The sequence below is a fragment of the Podarcis raffonei genome, chromosome 1 (genome assembly GCF_027172205.1).
Source record: "Podarcis raffonei isolate rPodRaf1 chromosome 1, rPodRaf1.pri, whole genome shotgun sequence".
NCBI lineage: Eukaryota > Metazoa > Chordata > Lepidosauria > Squamata > Lacertidae > Podarcis > Podarcis raffonei.
This window is the reverse complement of record NC_070602.1, coordinates 17456889-17480665: the sequence shown is the minus strand read 5'-3', so window position 1 is coordinate 17480665 and position 23777 is coordinate 17456889. Positions and strand designations below refer to the sequence as shown.

General features: G+C 44.0%; 1 protein-coding gene across 4 annotated transcripts in view; it reads left to right on the top strand.

Annotated features, from left to right (window-relative positions):
* Positions 1 to 23777, top strand: part of EML1 (EMAP like 1) — a 128676-nt gene that overhangs the window by 58616 nt on the left and 46283 nt on the right. The window contains exons 1-3 of one of the 4 annotated variants that reach the window (XM_053375211.1): positions 6649 to 6950; positions 21852 to 22034; positions 23535 to 23667. In XM_053375211.1, the coding sequence (XP_053231186.1) occupies positions 6881 to 6950; positions 21852 to 22034; positions 23535 to 23667 (386 nt within the window). In that variant the 5' untranslated portion in view covers positions 6649 to 6880. Of the gene's footprint in view, positions 1 to 6648; positions 6951 to 21851; positions 22035 to 23534; positions 23668 to 23777 lie in introns of those variants that run through there. The other 3 variants (XM_053375228.1, XM_053375220.1, XM_053375237.1) reach the window with 3 other exon arrangements.

Genomic DNA, 23777 nt, shown 5'->3' with positions numbered 1-23777 from the left:
TTCAATGTGATTTACTGCCCGGTAAGTGTGTAAAGGATTGCAACCTTAATGTCACCATTTCATTTTGCATGCAACATCTCTTATATGAGTCTTTTTTTAATCTTTGGCCCCCGGATGTTCCAGGACTACAACTCCCATAATCTGGAGTCAATTTAGCCAATGATCAGGGAAGATGGGCGGAATAGCCCAGCAACATCTGAGGACCTGAAGAACAAATAAGTGTGCACACTTATTTGCACGTAATACTATGTTGTGGTACATTTAATCTTATTAAATGCATTTATATCCCCACTTCCCCTGAACTCAAAGTTGCCTATCCATTAATATACTTATCAGACGTGAATTTGTTAGCTTCTGCAAGGAAGTTGCAACATGTGCCTTCACGTCACTCACTGGGCCCACATGAAAGCCAAACATTTGTGAGATACCACCCAGTTCTAGTTCCAAACCTGTTCTGGTGTATAGATTATTAGCCCTTGAGAATACAGGTCAGCTACATCTTCTCCTCCAGTCTGAGCTGATCCTGTGTTGCACCATTCTGCTTCTCCTACTTTTCAGAATATGATGAAAACAGCCTGTTTATTAGCAAAACTGCTGTAACCCTGGAATTCTACTGTGCTTGATCTCGGAAAGAGGGCATCTTTTACTAAAATGGTAATGTTTCTCAATGCAATGATTCATTAACCTCTCGCTGCAGTAGGATCTCCACTGGTACACACAGAAATTGTTTTGTCATCAAAATCAGACATGATAATGAGATTTTCATGGATTTATACAAAAAGTGTTTGACATCTTAATGAAGTATAGATTACACGTGCATTGACATCTCACCAAGAGTGCTGTAATTATATTAAATCTTACTCTACTTAGTGGGAAATTATCCTACTTAACCATTTTGCAAGCGATAGAAAAATATCACCCCAATTCAGCTCTAGCAGTTTTAAAAAGATTTGTGTACATCGTACCAGGATGTGAACAGGGACGTGTGTTCAGATGTGCATTCCATTGAAATAAATTAAGTGAAGGCATCCACGTTCAGAAGCACATTCAATTTGCACCTGTGGTTTCAGCGCCAGCCAGGAAGGCACCTTTTGCACAGATACCTCCTTAGCTGCACTGGGGAGATATTTAAAACCAGAAGGCCAAAATGAGCAGCTTTGTTTTCCATTAAGAGATTGATGACTGTATATTAAAAGCAACAGAAGAAATTACAGCCCCTAACATCCTTGCAGTATGTATCATTTTATAACTACCCTGTCATACTTTAGCTTTTGTCATCTATGGCCGGCATCCAAACCATGTCACTGAGCAAATCTGCAGAACTGTGAATTATGCCTTTTTGTTAAGATGACATTGTTTTGACAAAAAGTTGTATGAACGACTTTTATTGGATTGTCAAATGAACGCTGGGGAAATTTGGGAGCACTTGTTTGTTCTTGCAAGTACTGCAGTCTGCAAAGCTCAGAAAGCTGGACTGAATAAGCAGCGATTTAAAATACAGTAAATTTCACATTCACTTGTACACTTTCTGTCCTAATCCTGAATATTTGTGCCAGCAAATCTTCCAGCATCTCTGGCATAATGTTTTAGCAGTGCCAAAGCAACATCTTATTTTGCAAAAGCATCCTAGCACTGTTTTGGTGTAGCAGTTCACTCTAAAAACATATTTGCTGAAGTTAGGGTTGCAAGCTCTGGTGTGCGGGGTCAAGGACCAGAGTCACTGCAAAGCTGAGAAGGGAAGCTGGGGGTCCAGGGGGTGGAGCTGGACCTAATAGGATGGGCTGTTGCTGGAGCACAACCTGGAGGGTCAGGAGAAAAGCCAGTATGAGTGTGAGAGTTTATTGCAGGCGCAGGAGGAACTTTGAGCCTCTCTTGTGCTATTAAAGCCACATGTGACTATTGTTAATGCAGGCTGGAATGCACAAATAAATCTAATGCACATTGTCACCTATGTTTGTTGTGCATTCATGTTACAGATAAAGTGAAAGGCTCAAAACAGCTTGGGTGAAAATGCTCAGAGTCTTGAGACGAAGGGTTTCACTTCCAGGGTAATCGCCACTGCCTCTCTGTTGTTGTCATGCTTGTGCAAGATGGAATTTCTTCTATAAATCAGCCAGCTGGTCTCTATCTGCATGCAGCTGTTTGTTTCCCAAATGGCCTACCTTCCTCCTCTGAGAAACTAGGGTATTGCTTGCTTCCCTGCTTCACCAGGTGTCTTTCAGGACAAATAGTTCACAAACTGCCATAATAATAAAGTGATGATACATTTTTGAGCGCTTTGGACTTTTAGGAGTTGGAAGACAAAGCTGTGAGCTCCTGAGAGGCATCCGAAGGTTGTGGGTTCACACTTCACTGTATTCATAGATTATTTCTGAGTAGCTATGGTTAAGATTGCATGTGCATTGCCCCTAGATGTGCAACTGCTTTGGTTTTTGCCTAGTCGTAGTCTGTGTAACATAGGGAGGAACTTTTTATTATTATAAAGAAACCCAGACCTTCTGCCAGTGCTTTTACATGAGATCTCAGTAGTCTCTGTACTTGCATTTAGACATTTCGAAGAACAAATCTAGCCTGCTCCCGGTCTTGCATCTTTCCCCCCTCCCTCTCCAATGTAGCAGTGAGACAGGAAGTTTCCAGTTTAGACTAACAGTAGTTTAGCATGCCATCAAAGCCCTAAACTGTGGCTAATTTTAACTACAGCTAGTAAGAACAAGCTACCGTCATAACCTAAGGTTTGATGTTGGCGTCTCCACTAACCATAGTTAAGATTAATCACAGTTAGTCTGAGTTCAGATAAAATGGTTATAAAAAATAGAAGCGACTTCTTGCAGCTATGTCAGAGGAATGCACAAACCTTGGCAAGTTTTCTGCACTCAAACAAATTCTGTGTATGTCAGTAACAGCCCAAAAGCTATTTGAACAGAAACTAGTTTCCTACTAGCACAAATTATCCAGGGCATAATAGACTGCAGATATATTATGTTTGTTAATCAGCTTCCTGTGCTACTACTGTATAGTCTTGTTTGGGAGTTTATATAACATGATCCCTATTGCAATAGGGAATCCCTGCACGGAGATTCCCTGCATAATTTAGAACTCTGCACAGTCAGGAGGATCCAGAGGAGGAGATTGATGGGGCCAAATGATCCTGATCTTCCTTTTATGCAACAGGAATTGTGAGCTAAAAGCACCTGAACAGGGCATGTTTTCATGGGAAATGTGAAGGAAGAAAGGCAGTTTCTGCATTTCACATATAAAGGCACAAGGGTTTTCTCACCCACAGTTACGTTTGATATTTTGGAGACTCTTGCTTTAAATAAGAAATGTTAGGGATTGCTGTACTTTGCTTGTACGGCTCCAAGTCTCTCATCTAAATTGGAGCAAGCATTCTTGGCTGCATCCTCTCTTTTCATTAAAAACATTGCCTGAGGGCTGTAATCCAACCCTGGGACTAAGCCCAGTTTTAGGTCACTTATGCTGGCCTAAGTGCGTTGTTGATTCAGCACCACAGTGCCTTCCAAGTATGGTGACTGCACGGTATCTTCTGATGAGATAAAACTAAGACAAAGTCAGTAGTTCATTTTGTCATATACTAGAGACATGAGGACTCAAGCTGTATCCTCTGATGCAGAGCCTTGTCCTTCAACCTTAGGGACATTGGCACCCATTAAGTAAAGGGACCCCTGACCATTAGGTCCAGTTGTGACCGACTCTGGGGTTGCGGCGCTCATCTCGCTTTATTGGCCGAGGGAGCCGGCGTACAGCTTCCGGGTCATGTGGCCAGCATGACGAAGCCGCTTCTGGCGAACCAGAGCAGCGCACGGAAATGCCTATTTATCTACTTGCACTTTGACGTGCTTTCAAACTGCTAGGTTGGCAGGAGCAGGGACTGAGCAACGGGAGCTCACCCCGTTGTGGGGATCTGAGCCGCCGACCTGCTGATCAGCAAGTCCTAGGCTCTGTGGTTTAACCCACAGCACCACCTGCGTCCTGCCCATTAGTAAGAGGAAAAGGTTTAGCATGTGCTCAGAAGCTATCTTTCTTACGCCATATGTTCCAGGACTGGTATGTATCATTCAAAACAGGGCATGGCGTTTGCTGTGCCCAAGCTATATAGCTCATCTGAACTTCATAACAGAACCACACCTTTCTGCTTTACATTACTGTGGAATTCAACTTCCATCCTTTTGTTTCTCTGTCCACATTCTTGTGGACTAGAACCCGTACTCCACAGTCCTGCCGTACACTGAAAGAGTAAAATAGCTTCATCAGTTTACTACCACTCTCGCATCAAAAAGTGTGGTTCAAGTGTGTGTCCTGATATCAAATAAACCTTAAGGCTGAGATGCTATACTGCACACACTTACCTGGGAGGAAGCCCCACTGAATTACATGGGTTTATTTCTGGATAAACATACCACATGTGCTTAAACTGTGTACACGTTGCTGGCTTAAAATGCTGTTAGGTCATTCTTTTCCTCACTTCGGATAGTAGCTGGTAATGGGGGAAAGCACATTAAAAAGCAGTATTTTGTAAGAAATGACAGGATACAGGACAGATATGTATTATGGGTGATATGTACACCAGTTCGCAAACCACAAATGGGATCTCACTGGATGCAGAATAAACAGGCTTGTGCACACTGACCGAAGCTATGCAGCCCAATCTTATGCATACTGCTTAATGAGGCTTATTGCAATTTTTTAGGGATCCCCTTTCCCCTTATAATAGGCAGAATCAAACTTTGGAAGGGGGAAAAAACTCATCAGAAGTACTTTCATCTTTGTGCGTGGTACAATAAATAAATTGCAGAATTCTTTTCTAAGTGAATAGGCAGTTTTATATTGTCTTGCAAATAAATAATCCACTCCATTTTTGCTCCCTTTTCTTCAGCCTCGCGCCCCTCAGACTACTCCCCTCAGTAGCTGCAGATGTCATTCCCAATATCAACTAAGGCTGTTATTCCTAGACACGCCTACTCGGGAGTAAGGTCCACTGAACTCAGCGGGGCTAACTTGCAAATAAGCATACTTGAGGTTGGATTGTATATCTGCAACCCTAGACGCGTTTACTTTGGAGCAAGACTTACTGTCTCAGCTGAGGTTTACTTAAGAGTAAATACGCAAGTAATTGATCACCGGCTGAATAGCGTTTTCTAAAATCCGGCTGAATGGCGTTTTTAAAATCCATGCCAGCCAAGCACCCCTCAACTCCACCCATGCCCCAGATCTATTTGTTTGGCTCTTCCTTCGGCAAATCTCTTTCCTCCTTTCACTTTCCTTCCTACTGGACTTCGCTCGGCCCTTCGGCGCCTCCCCATCCTTTCGCCCCCTTCTTCGCTCCAGATCCTCCCTCCCATGCCTGTATCTTGAAAGCGGGCTTGCAAATCACTCGCCCAGCGCGGCTGGCGTGGTGGAAGGGAGGAGCCGCTCAGCTGAGGCTGAGCTCGATCGGGCTAAGGAGGGTGCGGCCAAAAAATGGGCTGCTCCTATTTCCCATAAGGAGGCCAGGATTTCTTTGGGTGGGAAGTCCGTGCATGTTGGAACGTACGTTTGCCGTTCTGGAAATGCTACTCCTCGAGGACATAAGAAGTGCGCGTGTGATAATGGTGCGAAAAGGCACTCTGCGCACGCTTGGGAGCGCGGTTTTCATTTTTCAGCGCGATTTCACGCCCAACCGGCTCAGAGCAATTAGCATAGGCTGCAAAACTGAATCGAATCCACACGTAGTCAGTACTCGTGGGGTTATCGCGCTCGCTCGTGGCAGCCCAGGCTGGATCGTGACCCGTCTGGCAAAGTTGGAAAGTGCTTCCAAAGCACAGCTGCGTAGGCTTCCCGGGTAATTCGTGGAAGCCGGGCCCGTTCACACGAGCCCAAGACACGGCACGTGTCTTGGGCTCGTGTGAACGGGCCTTGCTTCCCCCGCCCTTAATCCCTGAGATCGAAAGCTGCCAACCTATTACGACTCCCATCGTGGGTTTCATCCCCGGCGACTTTTACGGGGCAGAGGAAAAGAAAAACGGAGAAAACCTCCTTGCCCAGCCACGCATGCATTTCTCCCCACCAGCTTCCAAAAAACACCGCCTTTTGGCCATTACCGGCCTTACCAATGCCCCCCCCCAAAAAACCATTGTTTGGAGGGAAGCCCTCCTCCTCCTCCTCCTCCACGCGCGCTCGGGGCTCCCTTTGCCTCGGCGTCATTCAAGAGTGATGAATGGGTCGCGCGGGCGAGGCAGCGTCTTCCTTTCCCCAGCGCCGCCATGTTCACCCCAAACACCCCCCCCAAAGGATGCGACCCCAAACCACAACAGGGGCGCACCCCCCAATCAATAAAAATACATAGCAAACTGAGGTTTTGCGCTCCCCCAACAAATCCTGGCTACGCCCTTGCCTCCAAAAAAAGAATTCTCCCCGCCACCTTTTATTTTAGGTGGTCCCAAATTTCGGAAAGCAGCGAGGAGGCTAAAAGCTCACTAGAATGGAGAGAGAAAAGGCGCGTTCTTAAATATATACATATTAAAATTTCAGAGGAAAGCCGGCCGCCTGCCCCATCCTCTCTCCCCTCGCAGTGGAGGAGGAGGAGAAGCGGCGGCGGCGGCGGCCCAAGCCACGGTGGAGTGACTGCGTTGCCGTGGCAACCGGCGGAGGCAGGCGGGCAGGCCCCAGCCGCCTCGGCTTCTCCTCGGCGCGGGGTGTGTGTGTTGTGTATGTGTGGGTGGGCGAGCGAGCGAGAGGCAGGGAGCGGGAGAGGCGGCAGCGAGAGGCAGGGAGAGCGAGAGAGGAGCCGGGAGAAAAGGAGAAGGGAGGCCGGGGGCTGGGGGGCGACGACCCCTAAGTGGGGGGAAGACAAGGAGGAGGCGGCGGCTGAGCTGGCTTCAGGATGATGGAGGACGGCTTCTCCAGTTACAGCAGCCTCTATGACACCTCCTCGCTCCTGCAGTTCTGCAACGGTAAGAAAAACGGTGGAAAGGGGGGGGGAGAGAAGTGGGGTTTCTCTCTCAGATGCACACACGCCCAAGGATTGGGGGGGGGGGTATGTGTGGCAAAGAAGCCCCCGCCGTCCTGGCTCCGGTATGTTGCCTTGCATGCAAAGTCCTTCTGCTGCTGCCTCCGCCGCCTACTTCTGGCCAAGTAAGGTGGATTGTGTGGGGCGAGAGGAAGAAGCTGCCCAGGGGAGGAACCCACAAGCTACCCCACCAGCTCCCCAGTTATCCCAACCCGGGTGAAGCGCGGCGGGGCCTTTGCTCGGCTCGCCTATTCCCCCCCCTCCACGAAACGGGGGACACGGGAAAAGAGGAAGGGAAGGAAGGACTTGGCTCCTCCAGAGCCACAACCCTGTTTTTGCCTGACAGCACAGCAGAGAAATAGTTTTCTGTTCGTGTGTGCATGCATATATATATCTATGCATGCTTGAGAGAAAGCTCATGTCTGCTGTGCAGATCTCTCTCCTCCCCCCCCCCTTCTGCTTTGCAGGAATGTGTAGACGTGTGTAGTGGAAGATGCAATACAGAGTTGGAAAAGAAAGTGAAAACTCCCCGTGTTTTGTGTTTGGATAAGGAAGGGATTCGTTTCCGCTTCTTCTGGGGTTGACTTGTAGGGACCACCGCTTTGTGGCTTGTCTGGGGCAACCTGTTTTCTGCTTTTTTGGAGACCCTTTGGTTTTGAATGAGCGAGGGAAAAGCCTTCCAAAACCTCTGAGGAATGTGTATTTGCCAAACCATATTTTTCATATGAATCATTGACGTTTTGTGTAATTCTGGTGATGGGTTCAGTTTGTTTCGAAGGCAGCACAGTGTGGAAGAGGTGTCGTTCCTAGTGAGGCTATTTTCAAAGTAAACAGAAGTCAGCTTTGAGATGGAAGAATGCCTGTTTCTAAGTTCTGTAGATTCTGGCATGTTTCTTTGGGATTATGTTAAGTCAGCTAAATTTACAGTAAACTTTTGCAGTAAAAATTTACAAGGCATGGAGAGTCACTTCCATTGGAGGAATTAATGTTCAGTAACTGGCTCTATATTATTTATGTGGATTGCCAATTAGACAACATCAATGGGATCATTTTTTTTTAAAAAGTACTCACCCTAATAAAATATTCTTACACTGAAGGAAAGCCTCTCTGAGCTCAGTGGCAGTTGCCGCTGAGTAGTTCGGGCACTGTTAATTGCAGAGCGCTCTGGACTTGTGACTTTAGAGTTTGTTTCTCTCCCCCCACCCTAAACCATGAACACTAAATAGCAGCAGGTATCTCATAAATCTTAGTAAAATGTAGGTAATTTTTTATTGCTATATATAAATTATGTGCCTGCTATGTGGACAAGAAGATATGTGAAATACTGCATTTGTATAGTATGTTATTAGATTCTATATCTTTCTCAGTGTAAGAAAACAGAGGAGAAGCAGATCTTCTAAGTCAGAGACAAAGGATGAGATTCCATAAATCAAGGTGCAGGCAAGACAGCTCCCTGTATCAATAGCATGGAAGCCCTGTTGCAGAATAAAAATTCTGGAATACATCTCTGTAGATGTGCTTCATGAAGTCTGCTGTTTTCTAAAAACACATTAGCTAATTAGCATTTTTTGGTGGATCATTCTCCATGCCTATGGTTTTCCTCTCTCGCAGAGAGCACAAATAGTCTGATTCACCCATGCCTTCCTCATGTGCGTTTGGTTACAACAGGATTAGCTTGTATGATAAGATGTTGCAGAACTGGACCCACAGGCACTACCCTGAAGAGATTGGATGATAGTGGTACACAGAGTCTGGTCCCTGACAAAACAAATCAGAGGTAATTTGTTACAGGGCTAGTTTAGAAGGAAAGTGGTTGACAGGTGGGAACTTTGGGAAGGTGTTCTAAGTATAGAGAATTGTGTGAAGGACAGTAGAAAGTTGTGAATGCAGAGTTAGGGATTATCCACAAAGCCTCTTGTCCCATTCCATCCCCGCCCTGGAAAATCACACTTTTGAGCAAACAGCAATTTGGGTTTTCTCCAGATTGATGTTTGTTCCGATATAGAGCAAAAGAGCAGGTTTTCCCTGGGAAAAATGTGGGGCAAAGGGGAAACTGCTCAGTGGGAGTGTGGACAAGCCCTTAGCTTCAGAGAGTTTTGTTATTTAGTATGAGGAAACAAGGGATGCTGGTGGCGCTGTGGGTTAAACCACAGAGCCTAGGACTTGCCGATCAGAAGGTCGGTGGTTTGAATCCCCGCGACGGGGTGAGCTCCCGTTGCTCAGTCCCTGCTTCTGCCAACCTAGCAGTTCAAAAGCACATCAAAGTGCAAGTAGATAAATAGGTACCGTTCCGGTGGGAAGATAAACGGCGTTTCCGTGTGCTGCTCTGGTTTGCCAGAAGCGGCTTAGTCATGTTGGCCACATGACCCGGAAGCTGTACGCTGGCTCCCTCGGCCAATAAAGCGAGATGAGCGTCGCAACCCCAGAGTCGGTCACGACTGGACCTAATGGTCAGGGGACCCTTTACCTTTATGAGGAAACAGATTGGAGTGAAGCTTTTGCAGAGAACGATAACGTTTTTAGAAGCTGATGGAAAACAGCTGAAGGAGAATTCAGAAGAAAGTGAAGCTGAAGGCCTAGTTCAGACATCTCAGTTCAATAAACCATGGTTTATTGGACTAAGAACTATGGTAGCTTTGTGTCCAGGTCCCAGGCTTGTGATTTGTTTAACCACAGCTTCCTGTAGTATCTGAACTAGGAAACTATGCATTAAGCACTACTTGTAAACTAGTATATGTGGGGTTATGTGGCAGGAAGAGGAAGGTCAACGAGTGGTGCACAGGCTATAGTTTATCAGACAAAGTTCCTTATATCTGAACTGGTTGTCTGTGGATCAGCAGTAGGACACAGAGAGATGTCGGCAAGTTTTTGTGTTGTGAACAAAAAAGGGAATATGCTTGAGCAATTCAGACTGAGGGAAAGAAAGCCATTAATACATTTTGATGGAGGATATTTTAATAGCAAGAATTATGAGGAAGTGGAGAGAAGTTGGCTTTAAATCTTTAATGTTCAACAATCAATTTTCTTCCGTGTAGTGGGGTAATGTAATTGCATTCTTAGTATCATATGTGGCCTATCCTCATGAGGTGTTTCCCCTAACATCTCAGTCCTGTCTGGCAGGTTTACAAAATACTTCATTCTACAAACCGTCCAGGATGGCAAAGCAAGGCTTTGTTTGTTTGCATTGAGTTCTAAAACGAAGACTCTTGGGAGTGTGTGTGTGTCAGGAGGCACAGTTTCCTACCCCCCCTGGGTTTTCTGTTGCTTTACAATTTTTCATTTGTCACCTAAGTAATCATTGTTCACCGTAGATTTATAAGCAGGTTTATATGACGCTACTGTGACTACTCAGCTCTCATATTTTGGGGGGAGGGGGATAGGAAGACTTATTTTAAACCACGCCAGCTTAATATTATGAATATTAGGGTGAATGTGGGTGATTCCTAATTGAATGTGCAGGTGAAAAATTACAAAGAGATTTATTGCAAAACAAAAATCCAAGTGGAATCTCGAATACGGACAGAAAATCAGATATATTCACGCTAGTCACCAAATGGCTCTTTAAACAAGGGTTACAGTTGGCAAAGTGGGAGGCCTAGTTGCCATTTTTGGGCCAAATGGCTCAAAAGCCGTATTTTTCAATACAGTACTACTTTTTGGTTCCTCAGATTCTTTCTGATTGTGCAGATAAAATATATCGGATAGAATTTCTGCTCTCCCACCTTAAACTAGTAAATCTTGTGTTGTAAATAGACCATCCCTGTTCTTTTGAGAGAGGCACAGGAATGCTGCTGCACGTGTATGTCTGCTTGCCTGCCTTTGCCTGAGAATGCAACAGGTCCTCTGTGTGTCAGTTTTACTTTATAGTACCAGTACTATGCAGGTGCTTTGCTGATTTGATAGCGACAGAGTGTAGCACTGAAAGTCAAGAATGCTGGCCAGAATTTCCAATGGTCACCAGTAATATGCTGTTCAGCCCATTGTAGAAGGAACAGCTGCTTGGGTCTCCTTCAGTAAGAGTGCCATCTCTTCTCTTGGTTGTGAGTCAAGGCCCCGTCCCCCGCTTTATGATGAAATAAGACGCATGGACACAAGTATTTTAGGTTAATGGGCTAAAAAAGGCCACAACTTTATTGGTTACAGAATGTGAGTGGTATTGGCTTAGGCATTGGATCTGAACCGACTATACTTGACTCCTGCCCGCTCTGCAGGAAGTCACACAAGGGTTAACAACCTGTAGGGGGAGCTTGTTGATACAAATGGCCCTAGCCACCACCTGGGCTTCGGACAGGAACCACAACCACCAGATTCCTGTAACGGAATACCCTTCAAAGGGAGGGGTAGGTGATGGTCACAACCTCTCCTGCAACACACAACACATTTTCCAATGCCTAACCGCCAAACCTTACAAAGTTGTGACAGTTTGCTACGAGGTAGGTGAAAAACCAAGTGGCTGGTGCCAATCTGCCAAGTGGAAAAAATTCCTACCAGGCCCCTTCAACAGGTGACCAACCCAGGTCCATATCAAGGTCAGGTGTTGAATGCACGAGAATGGAGGGAGGGAGGGAGATCCGTGCGTGCAGGAAACAAACAGGCTGAGCCACCACCCAGTGCTCGCTTAAGAGCGGCAACCCCCCCCCCCGGTAGCCGTATTGGCTGACTATGGGCATGATGTGGGCCAGGGACTCTCAGTGATGCAGGGGGCTTGTGTGCCAGCCATGCCCCCCTGCGAAGCGCGGGAAGCGAGACCCGCTCACAACCCCTCCCCTTGGGGAAGAGGAGAGGCTTTGTCTTTTCAACCTGTGCACGGTGGCATGGCTGTGGCAATGAGTGGCAAGCTGCTGGGTAATTTTTTTGAAGTATCAACATTTTGGATCTTGAGGAACTCTCTTCCTCTCTGTACGAGCCAAGGAGATCCAAGATTTGGCATTCATTAAGGGATCATCCGCACTTCCGCTTGCCCCAATATTTCTGTCCAGGAAAACCTGCTGTTTACCGCTGAATCAGAGTGAAAGTCAATTTGGTTGGTGTTTACTCTGATTTACAGTGGTACCTTGTGTTACAAACACCTCAGGTTACAGACACCTTGGGTTACAAACACCTTGGGTTACAATCACTTCGAGTTACAGACTCTGCTAACCCGGAAGTAGTACCACGGGCTAAGAACTTTACCTCAGGATGAGAACAGAATTCGTGCGGCAGCGGGAGGCCCCATTTGCTAAAGTGGTACCTCAGGTTAAGAACGGTCTCGGGTTAAGAACGGACCTCCGGAATGAATTAAGTTCATAACCAGTACAGTGGTACCTCGTGTTATGGACAGGATCCGTTCCGTAGGCCTGTCCGTAACGTGAAATGCCTGCAACTCGAAGCATTGTGTCTGCGCAGGCGTGTGACGTGATTTGGCACTTCTGCACATGCGCGATTTAGTGCTTCTGCGCATACGCGAGTGGCGAAACCCGGAAGTAACCCTTTCCGGTACTTCTGGGTTGCCGCGGGATGTAACGCAAAAAGACGTAACATGAAGCAGATGGAACACAAGTTATGACTGTAGTTCTAAAGAGCAGGTTTTCTGGGGGAAAGCAGTGGGACAAGTGGAAGTGTGGACGAGTCCCTAGTTACCTAAGTGTTTTCTTCTGATGGCTGTATTGAAATAGCAGTGTTAAGTGTGCTTCCAGATGGGAACTTAATTTGCAAACAGGCCGTTGAGATACTGCAACAGAATCAGCAAGGCTTTCCCCCCCTTTTACTTATCAGATTTTTCTTGCAAAAGGTCAACTGAAGTTAAATGGAATGGGGAATAATGGGCAGGCATTTTGATGTCAACAACATTGTATGAACACTGTGAAAAACTAGCGTGAGGAGCACTAGTAAACACCCATCTGGAAGCACTCTTGTGTGTTGGCGTGCATAAACAATGCAGAGCTGTGCATGGGAAAGAGGAAAACTGGAGAGCGAAGCAAAGATAAGTTGATTGTTTCTGTAGTCAAGCCGTGAAAATGAAGAACGTGAGCACAGAGGAGCATTACACCATTTTTTGTAATGACCTATATTTAGTTACTTATTAAAACATTTATGTGCTAGATTCTCTGCCCTTCACCTGGAGTCAATCCATGTATTCTTTACATAGCAAATGGTAAAGAAATGTGTTCTTAACCAGAGGAGATGCATACAGTCACTGACCAGCAATGCCACATGCAACTAATTCAGAAGTTACCAGAGTCAAATGTATAACTGCAGTACATGTGACAGTGGAACATTGATTAAATACTAAAGAGGGTCCAGGAAACCCAAGTTTCCCAAACGCTCCAAAATAAATGCAACACTGGAAAACGGATACGGTAGCAAGCAACGGTAGCAAGTACTTGAAGGCTTTTTTTCTGGAATGACTCTTGTCAGGACTAGGCTGGAGATACTTGAATCTAGACCTGGAGCCTGTGGAGAAGCTGGAAGCAGCAGAAAACTGGAAACATCTGGAGTCTGAAGGTCAGCTAGCATTCCTCTGATGAACAAGTAAGGGCAGAAATCCACACTCCTAATATAGGAGATCTTCTCAATCCAGAGCTCTTGGTCTGCTTGCCAGGCACAGGGGCTGATGTTGCACATTTTCTGTAGACTCTTTCTGTACTGGAAGAGATCTCAGGTTTGAGTGCACAGCCTCACTTAATTAGAACAGCCTCTAACCAAGAGGTATCTTGTTTAAGCTCCATAGTCCTTGACAGTCCAGAATGAATGGCTGAACACATCGTTTATTTGATAAGGCAAAACCCTCATATGAAGATGCCCCATATGGAAGCAAGAAGTGTGGCCTGGGAACATGCCAGGTATATGCAGAATGGGGTCATGAAAGACAAGACCTGACTCTTGTTTCAAAATAGAAACCACGCAGAGGCAGAGGCACATTTAAACTATTGGAAAAGTTTTGGTCACTTCCGGTACCAGGCCTGTGGGAGACATTCTGATATCACACCAGGCAAATACATTGGTAAAATTTTGCATTTTTCTGACATTCCTATCCCTTTTCCAAAACATGAAAGTTATATAGCCTAAGGGTTGTATTCAGTGTAGCACTAAGAAGATGGTACTGTCAGCGCAAGCATTTCTGCTTGACCCAACAGAACAATCGTCCCTCTTCTGCCCCTGCCCGCTGTTCTGGGGGTTCTTCCTATCCTCCAGAGAAGATTTGGGGAGAAGGGGAAGTCCCCTTGTGCTACTGGGAGTTGTCGTGATGGCTTCTCCTAGCATAACAGTTTAACTGAATGTAGCCCTAACAGCTTTTTCTTTAAAGTAACCATCAATCATCGACTATCAGGTTCCACATAGGCAAGTGTGTGTGTGTTTAAAAAAGTCAGTTTATCTTGTGAAAGATTAGATATTTAGATCATTTTGGACTTTGGCTTGGAGACATTTCCTAAAGCTAGTATAACTTAAAATTATTATATACCGTATTTTTTGCTCTGTAACACGCACCCGACCATAACACGCACGCAGTTTTTAGAGGAGGAAAATCCGTAGGCATGCCACCCGTAGGCATTTCCTCCATAACACGCACAGACATTTCCCCTTACTTTCTAGGAGGAAAAAAGTGAGTGTTATGGTGCAAAAAATACGGTACTTCATAGTATATATTCAGTTAACTGCCAGTGTTGCTGAATTATTTAGCGCAGTGGGGATCCAGAAGCTTCTCTCGGCATATAAAGTGGAGTGGAAGACGTGTCTTTATTGTTGGCTGCCAAAAAACTTGTAATTCAGCTTTTTCAGCAAATGTTGGTTTTGATATGGGAGGGAAGGTCTACTGCCCAAGTTGACCAAACACAAGAAATGTCTATTATCGTTGCCTGCTAGATTGTTGTCAGGCATCGCCAGGTTTCTTTTGTTTTTAGATGGAAAGATTTCCTTAGTAGGAATCACAAACAGCATATTCTCTCTAAATGTTTACATTTTAGGGCCAAACTAGAGGCAATGCTAAATGCATCACTTGAATTTGCATATTTGGTTGTTTGCGAATGTTTTTTTTTTACAGTTAGTAGCAGTTACAGGATATGGGATCATAGTGAAAATATTGACCTCTTTCTCCCCCATTGAAGTCTGAGGAATCCTTCAGTGTTGTGGTGGAAGAGGACAGGGATAACCAACCCAACCCTGTACACCACAACCCTGATAAAAATCATGTCCTCCCAAGGTTGCTATTAAGTATGAAAAACAAAAGCAAAAAACAAAGATGGAACTTCCAAGTGATGTGTTTAGCATTTTGTCTGGTTTGGTCTTAAGAACAGAATTCCACATACATGATTAAACCAAAGTAAAGTACTTTAATAGACTTGTTGCTTATATGGGGTGGCGGGTGTGTGTGTGCTAAAAGCAGGTGCTTAACTCTTCTCTTGAAACTCATAAAAAGATGCTTAAGTCTGGCTACATCACATGTGATAATATTGCTGCATGGCGCCCTAATCTCTAAACTGTACAAGATTCCAGGCACTTACCCAGGCTCCGTGTTTCCTTTTGGAAATGAGGCACAGCGGAGACCGTGGTATCCTTAATATACATGGTTTATTTACACATATATGCAATATATATATTTACAGAGAGAGAGAGAGACTTTGATAATATGTCGCCCTGGGCAAGGACAAAATCTGGCCCTCCTTTCTTATTTTCAAGTTCTCCTCCTCCTTCTTGCCTTCTGTTTTGGACTCCATGGGCTTGTCGCCCTGTGCAGGGAAACCGCCTGCATTGCCCTAATTCTGGCATTGGCTGCAGCCTTGGATTCAATCAGAAATCAAACAGAAATCAGACTCTCTGGCTTTCCAGCTTGCTGCTTTTTGCATCCAGCTTCTTACTCCCTTAACTCCCAGCTCTTCATTTGTCTTCTAACTAACTCTGCATTGAAGGAGCCCCAAACATTTGTAATCTCTCACAGAGCCCCCTTTCCTTAATGGCCCATCAGGTAGGTGATCATCTGAACACACGAAGGTAGCCTGGCTTAAATAGCCTTTAACACGTACTGGAACCAGAGATTTAGAGGGATCTGGCACCCTCAAACTCTTAACAACATTTTGTGTATTTATATACATGTGTGAGTGTATTTTCACTTGTGAGTGTATTTTGTATAGTTAACTAAAACCCTTATACAGAAAACCCCAATATTTGATGACATACAAATAATTAAATGTTGGGGAGTGGAGGAAACAAGCCCCCCACAGCTAGTGAAATTCATTCATGTCTGTTAAATACTGCAGAAGAAATGTATGTAATGAAGGAATGCTACTACTACTCTAACTGATTCCTACATATTGATTACATTGCATTTAGAGTTCACTGCAGGTTTTTAAGAACAAACATGCTTTTGAGTGCTGTAGGCTAATATCATGCATCAACATGTGTGGGAATTTAATACTTAAGCTATCCTTCCCTCAGAAAACTAGTAGGAAAAAGATAAGCATTTTAGTTATGAATAAAGCAACATTCAGAATTCTAAATTAAACCATTGGATCTTCACTAGGAAATCATACTTTTGGCTGCTATTCAAGGGGCTCTTTAAATATTAATTGTACTTCATTATGACGGTAAGATATTTGTTACTTTCTAATTAAGTATGCCATGCTTCTGCCCCCTTCCCTTTTAAATAGTTTACATAAAAATCATATAGGCTCCACAGTTCACCCTTTCTATAGATTTAAATTTAATAGGGTTTTGTAGTTCTATTTTGATGTAGTCGGTATTTCTTAAGAGTGTGGCATGGGATACTCTCAGGAAAGGTATAAACTACCTTGCATGTCTTATTGGGAATAGGCCTTTCAAGAGCCAGGGCTTAAGGTTCCCCAAAATGCAAGTTGTGCCACCTTGGGAGTAGGAGTAGGTGACAAATTATGCAGCAGCAGGATGTGTAGGAGCTGGTTGGAGGGGGAGAATTAGCATAGTGGTTTTAGCTGCGGCATTCAGTTTCTGAGTTGAGAGTTGGGGCATCTGATTTTGAAATGTTTGGGAAACAGTGGGCTAGGTGATATATCTTAAGTTTGATGTTGGCTTATGCACAAAGGTGTGTGCATGTGTATGTATTGCTTTGCTTTTTGGAGGAATAAACAGCAGTGTCTATTCAGAACTACATTTTTGCAAGCGGAAGTAACTAAAATCGTAACTAAAATCGTGTGTGTGTGTGTGTGTGTGTGTGTGTGTGTATTTGTACTCCTAACTTCTCTGTAGTCCTCCAAACACTGAAATACTTTCCTAAACAGTGGGATTCTTTGGCTCCCAAGGTGGCTTACAGCATTAGATGCGTATCTCAATATGACAAAAACCAAGACCAGCAATTAAAAATAATACATTAAGCCTGCATTTCAATGAGGTCTTTTAACAAACAATTTAAAAGCTGTTAAAGGTTTGGTGGCATAAAAAGACATTTGCTGCCCATCTAAAACCATCAAAGACAGTGTTAGTTGATCTTTCCTTGAGAGAAACCTCTCTAGCTTGGGTGCTGCCATAAAAAAACCCCCCCACATATGTTTCATGTCAATGCCTAGTGGGCCTCTCTTGGCAGCAGAACACACAGCAGGGCTTCTTCTGATTTCCACAACTGATGGGCTGGTTCATATAAGAGGAGGTGGTCCTTCAAGTACCCAGGTCCTAAGCCATTTAGGGTTTCATAGCACCTTGAATTGGGCCTGGACCTAAACATGAAGCCCATGCAGATGGAAGAGGGTAGATGTAATGTGGTCTGAATAGTGAGCATCCAAAGACATTCTTCCCTTTTAAAGGCCTTCTTAATGTGTACATGAGTAACACTAGCCAAATAGCTGCTCTGTGTGGTGAAAAGCAGCTTCAAGAGAGGCTTAGAGCAGAGCCACAGGAGGGGTGTATGTGTGAACAGAACAAAATGTTTGGATCCAACCCTTTGTATCTATACTATTTATCACTTTCAGCAGTGTGAACTTTGGGTGAAACTAAGCATTATGGGATACATAGCACTACAGCTGAAAATGTCAGCCCTAAAGTAAACTCCCTTCTCTCTAGCATCGGGATAGTAACACTGGATTTCCCTTCCCCCGTGAGTAGAAGTCACTGATGTGAAATGGGCGGTTAAAACATATCTGCCTGCTAACTGATTCCAGAAAGCTGCAGCAGCAACACTAAAGACCCAGATGAGTGCATTTCATGAGCACTTAAAAACAGGGGCTGCAGACAACATTAGGAGAGACCTCCCCTGCAGAAAAACACCAGGCACCCTTGTTTAGAGAACCATTTTGTCCACACAGTCCATTGTGCCTACTTTCAGTGGTAACTGTTGGCTTCAGTGAGTCGTGGTAGCAGCAATGGGGAACCTATTGCCTTCTAGATGTTGATAGACTCCAACTCTCATCAAATGCCAACTGTTCCATAACCCTTGAGTTGTAGGATGATACTGAGTTTCCTACAAAAAGCCTGAGTTTCCACAGATGCCATAGTTCAGTCTCCTCTGTCTGCCTGTTATTGGGCCTGTGTAGCCATGAGACCCGTTTTTGAAATGAGGCATCTTGGAATACTGTAAATATTCCACAGGTTTAGCTACTGCAGATATTAGTTTCCCGATGGCTGCTCAAAAAGTTTTCTCGCACTTGTGTTCTTTCTGCCTGCGCTGAACAGCACCGTATGCAGTTAAAATTTATCTTCCTGCTCAAATAGCAGTGGAAGATATTTCTTCTAAACTACCTTTCTTCGAAAGCCTTGATTTTATCTCCATTATATATAAGCTGGGCCTGCTTGTTGAGAGCACAGCCTTTGTTAGTATCACATTTCTGATACATCTTCATGCCCTGCTCAGTTCAGCGACAAGATGGCTTAAAATTGGAAGGTACTGTGGGGATGGATTAATCACCCTGTATTGTCCTGGAGAGAGTCATGCGGAATCTTTCCAGTGAGATCATGGATTAATTAGCAGGGAAAGAAAAGGAGCAGCATGATGAGCATTCCCATTTATACAGAACACTCTTTTGGGAACATATGGTCTTCAGCGATGAGCTAAATGTTAAGAGCGTGTGCTTTATGTCTGTGAAACAAAAGCCAGGAAATACTATTTTTAAAAAATTTGTCTAGGCAATATTTAAATTGAAAAACTTTTTTTTTTAAATGAAGACATTCTACAGCTATTGACAGCTTATATGGTGTATCCAGAGATACCTGGCACACCTCTCTAGTGGGTTTTTAAATAAACATGTGTCATTCTCAAACGTTATTTGAAGAATATTTCTTGCTATATTATTTATTGTTTACTAACTTATGAATTGGCTTCCACTTAGATCTCCCAAGGCAATTTACATACATACATCATATGACTCTTATCGTTCAGGCTTCAGTCCCGGACATACGTGTCGTTGAACACAGTTGGAATTTATTCCAAGGAAATATGTTGAATTCCTCCCAGCTTTGCTTGGAAATTGTCTTCTGGGGTGCTTAAAAATCTTTCTCCGAAGGAGAGCTTGATTCTAGGACCCATTAATTTTTTCCCCATTTTGGATTATGATCAGAGGATGCTTCCCTACCCATCTGCCATATCTTATCCCCCAAACAACCCTCCTCTTTTCCTGGAGTGGTGTGTGCAAAAAGTGGGGAGGATGTTCTTTCCCCCTGAACATCCTAGTGACTCACTTGTAGCAATGCAACAGTGTGTCTGGACTTGGTGGCTCATTGGAGACATAGTTCCCTCAAAGGTTCCTGCAGTATAATAATTATTATTATTATTATTATTATTATTATTATTATTATTATTATTTATACCCCGCCCATATTTGGCTTCCAACCGAATATGAAAAACAGCATTAAACATTCAAAACTTCCATAAACAGGGCTGCCTTCAGGTGTCTCTTAAAAGTAAGATAGTTTTTTATTTCCTTGACATCTGATGGGAGGGCGTTCCACAGGGCGGGTGGCACTACCGAGAAGGCCCTCTGCCTGGTTCCCTGTAACCTCACTTCTCACAGCAAGGGAACCGCCAGAAGACCATCAGCGCTGGACCTCAGTGTCCAGGCTGAACGATGGGGGTGGAGACGCTCCCAAAGTATAGTTCTTTGGGGGAGGATTCCTAATGCATGCAAATCTAGGAGGAACGATGCACAAAGGTGAAACTTATGAAGATAAGTACAAGAACAGAAGGGAGGAGAAGGGATAGCGTTAAAATGTATTGGACAGGACTCAGACATAACCTGTATTGCTGTCTCATTGTTTTCAGTAGCTGCTGTCTGGCTTCAGTTCTTATAATAAATTTATTTCTCATTATAGACCTGCATTTGCGCTGCACCGCCCTTAAAAAAGTTATATGTCTGCTGAGCCACCACCACAGCTTAACTTCACACTGGCACAACTTCTGTTCTGGGAATGAAAAATGTTGGATGTATGTGAGCTTCATGCCCACCCAAATATTTAGTATAAAGGGTTGACCTAGCACAAAGTACCGCCCGCCCCCCCCCCCCGTGTTGTATTTTACCCCAGCCATTTTTGCAGAGGCTGTTGGTGTCAAGGAATTAGGGAAGGGGGCTAAATTGACAATACTGATGTATTTCATTTCGAAGTAAATTTTGAATCTAACCCATGCTTGTGTCTGTATTTTTGCTGTGTACAAGGAGAAGGCTGTGAAAGATGCATTAGGAAGAGTCAAGTGCATAGGGACCACTGTTGATGGAATTGCTGAAGTGGGGGGGGGGCAAATTCCAGTCAAACTCATTGACTGGAACTATGTAAAGTCATATTGAATTTAGAAGGATGCTTGCTAAGTTGAGTTTGTTTTATGATGTTTTACATCCAGTCTGTGATGGGGTTGTCTGTCCAATATGCTAATTCTTGTTACTTCCAGCTGAGTTAAAGTACAAGCTTATTAGATCAGTGTAGACCTTATGTCTCTTCAAGGCATGCTTCATGTCTGTGGAATCTTATATGAATGCCAAAGTGCCTGTTAAATCTTAATTTTGGGATTAATACCTCATACAGTGCTACCTCGCAAGACGAATGCCTTGTAAGATGAAAGACTCGCAAGACGAAAGAGTTTTTCGTTTTTTGAGTTGCTTCGCAAGACGAATTTCCCTATGGGCTTGCTTCGCAAGACGAAAACGTCTTGCGAGTTTGTTTCCTTTTTCTTAAAACCGTTAATACCCAGGGAATCCGTGCTTCGCAAGACGAAAAATTCGCAAGACGAAAAAACTCGCAGAATGAATTAATTTCGTCTTGCGAGGTACCACTGTACAGCTATATTGCAAAATAATCTGCTGCTGAGCCCCATGGCGGTTTCTAAATGCAATTAGCTTTGGCTGAGGAATTTTCTTTTACTTCACATTTCAATCATTGGGGCCTGTTTTAGTATCAAACCCTGATGACTAACTGGGGGTCAGTAAGGTTGCTCCAAAATCTTACTATAACTGTTCCTATATAAAAATAGCCATGTTTTAATGTTTTGTTTGCTTTTGTATTGAGCTCTTGAACATGTACTGTGTTGACTTTTGACCAAGGTGAAAAATACCTTGCTGTAAAGTTTTTCATTTCATTTTGTCATTTCATGTCATGCCGTAGATTTCCTGCTTTTACACCTTAAAAGAAAGAGAAGTGATGCTGGATTGACTTCTTTGTTGCAATCTAGTTCTCCTTTGAAAATAAAAGTTCTGCATAGCAAAGTACGATACAATGAACAAAACTCTGGTTGATTTTGTAGGTTTTTAAGATCTAAAATTTAGCTTGGCTTCTAACAACCTGCTGCAATTGAATCCTAACATTGATAATAGTGGGGAAATAGTTTGTATGTTTAGTAAAAGTTCTCAGATGACGATGTTTCCTTATACCTCATGACAAATTTCCAAAATAAAACCCCATCTTTCTAAAATATTCTTTTTAGATGACAGTGCCTCTGCCGCTAGCAGCATGGAGGTGACAGACCGCATTGCTTCGCTGGAGCAACGTGTTCAGATGCAGGAAGATGACATCCAGCTGCTCAAGTCTGCTCTGGCAGATGTTGTTAGGCGCTTGAACATTACTGAGGAGCAACAGGCCATGCAGAACAAGAAAGGACCTACCAAAGGTATCGATTTCAAACATTCCCTCTCAAATTCACTCCTTAGACCTGAGCAAATGTTGCAATAATTTTGATATTTTTCGGACCAGTCAAGTATATTGAATCCTTGGAATTATCTGACAGCAGTTTGTGGTCTGAACTTTTCATGGTATACAGTTGATCAAACTTGCAGTTTGATTTTGAAGTGTTTAGTCTATCTGAAGCATGCTCTGGCTAGGAAAGTGTTCCTTTTCCTAAGGTACCCGACAGTGTCATGCATAGTATATGAAGAAAGCTTGTTCAGCATTCCATATATGGAAAGACCTATGTATTTGTGGCTGCAGCACTCTTGAAGGTTGACCACATCATTTTTCTTCTTTTCTGATGTCTCAGAAGGTGAGGCATGAAATACTGATAATCTAGTATATATCCTGGTACATGCTTTGAAAAATGATTCATTTTCTAGATGAATCAGATCTATGAATGACAGTTCACTTAACAAAATTTTATTAGGTAAACTCTGTTCATTATTACTTTCTGAGGGACATGTTTGGGAGAAGAAACGACTAAGGAGTAAACCTTACACAAATCTTGTACACCTCCTTCCGGCAACTTTTGCCGCTAAGCAGATGTACTGTTCTGCTTTCCTTTGGACCACAACAGCGAGGCCGAAAGGGGGGTCTTGTTGTCTCCATACATACTGCCCAGGCTTGTGCCCCAGAGATTTTCAGTAGGAAAAGTCGGGCAGTTGCTTGAGAAATGAGCTGATCTCATTGATGAGGCTGGGACTGAAGGGGGCATGGCTGCTGCATCCTTCTCATGCCATCCTGTCAGACCTGAACCACTTTATGAGGCTGGGATGATCCAAGGACCGCATTGACAAGCCAGGCTTCACCCTACTAGGGTAGGCATATGGCACAGTATAGCCCCGCTGGGTTCCAATCAGGGTGGCGCTCTGGCAGTGGTGAGGGTTGGGCTGGTGTGGCGGGCTTTGTTCACCCTCTGCTCCGCACCCGCCTGGCACGCATGTGCACCTGCCTGCCCTGGAATCTAGCAAACCATGCTATGCCACCGTCTAGAGCTGGGGGCTCCTGTACAGCCCCCAGTGAAGACCCACTCCACTTCCTGCTTTCTGTGCACAGAGCATGTAGGATTGCAGTTTAAAGTTTAGGAAGCAATTTCTAAGGCTACTGACTTGCACCCTGATTGTAGACTGAAATAATCATTATTTCTCATAATGTGGGGGAAGTGTCATAGCCCAGTGGTAAATGTTCTGCTTTGCATGCATAGGGTCCAAGGTTCAGTCAGCAGGTAGGGCTGGGAGAAACTTCTTGGCTGAAACCCTTGAGAGCTGCTGTCAGTCTCTGTAGACAGTACTGGGCTCGATAAACCAGTGGTCTTACTCAATGTGGGCAGCTTCAACTACGAAGACACACAGAAACATTTGCAAACCCTTTATTTTTTCCATCAGACAGACTGTATACTTGTAATCCTCTATTTGATCATCTCTTTTTCTTTTTTTAACAGCAAGACCCCTTGTACAAACACTGCCTTTAAAGACTACTGTTAATAATGGAACTGTTCTACCAAAGAAACCCAGTGGCTCTCTACCTTCTCCATCAGGAACCAGAAAAGAAATTGTGTCACCAGCAGCAAAAAGGTATTCAATATCTATCTATCTGGTGTATGTATATTACTGCCTGCCTTCAGCATCTAAAACTGCTCCTCTGAGTATTTTTTGCTCTCTGGGTGAAACTTTCGAGATAAATT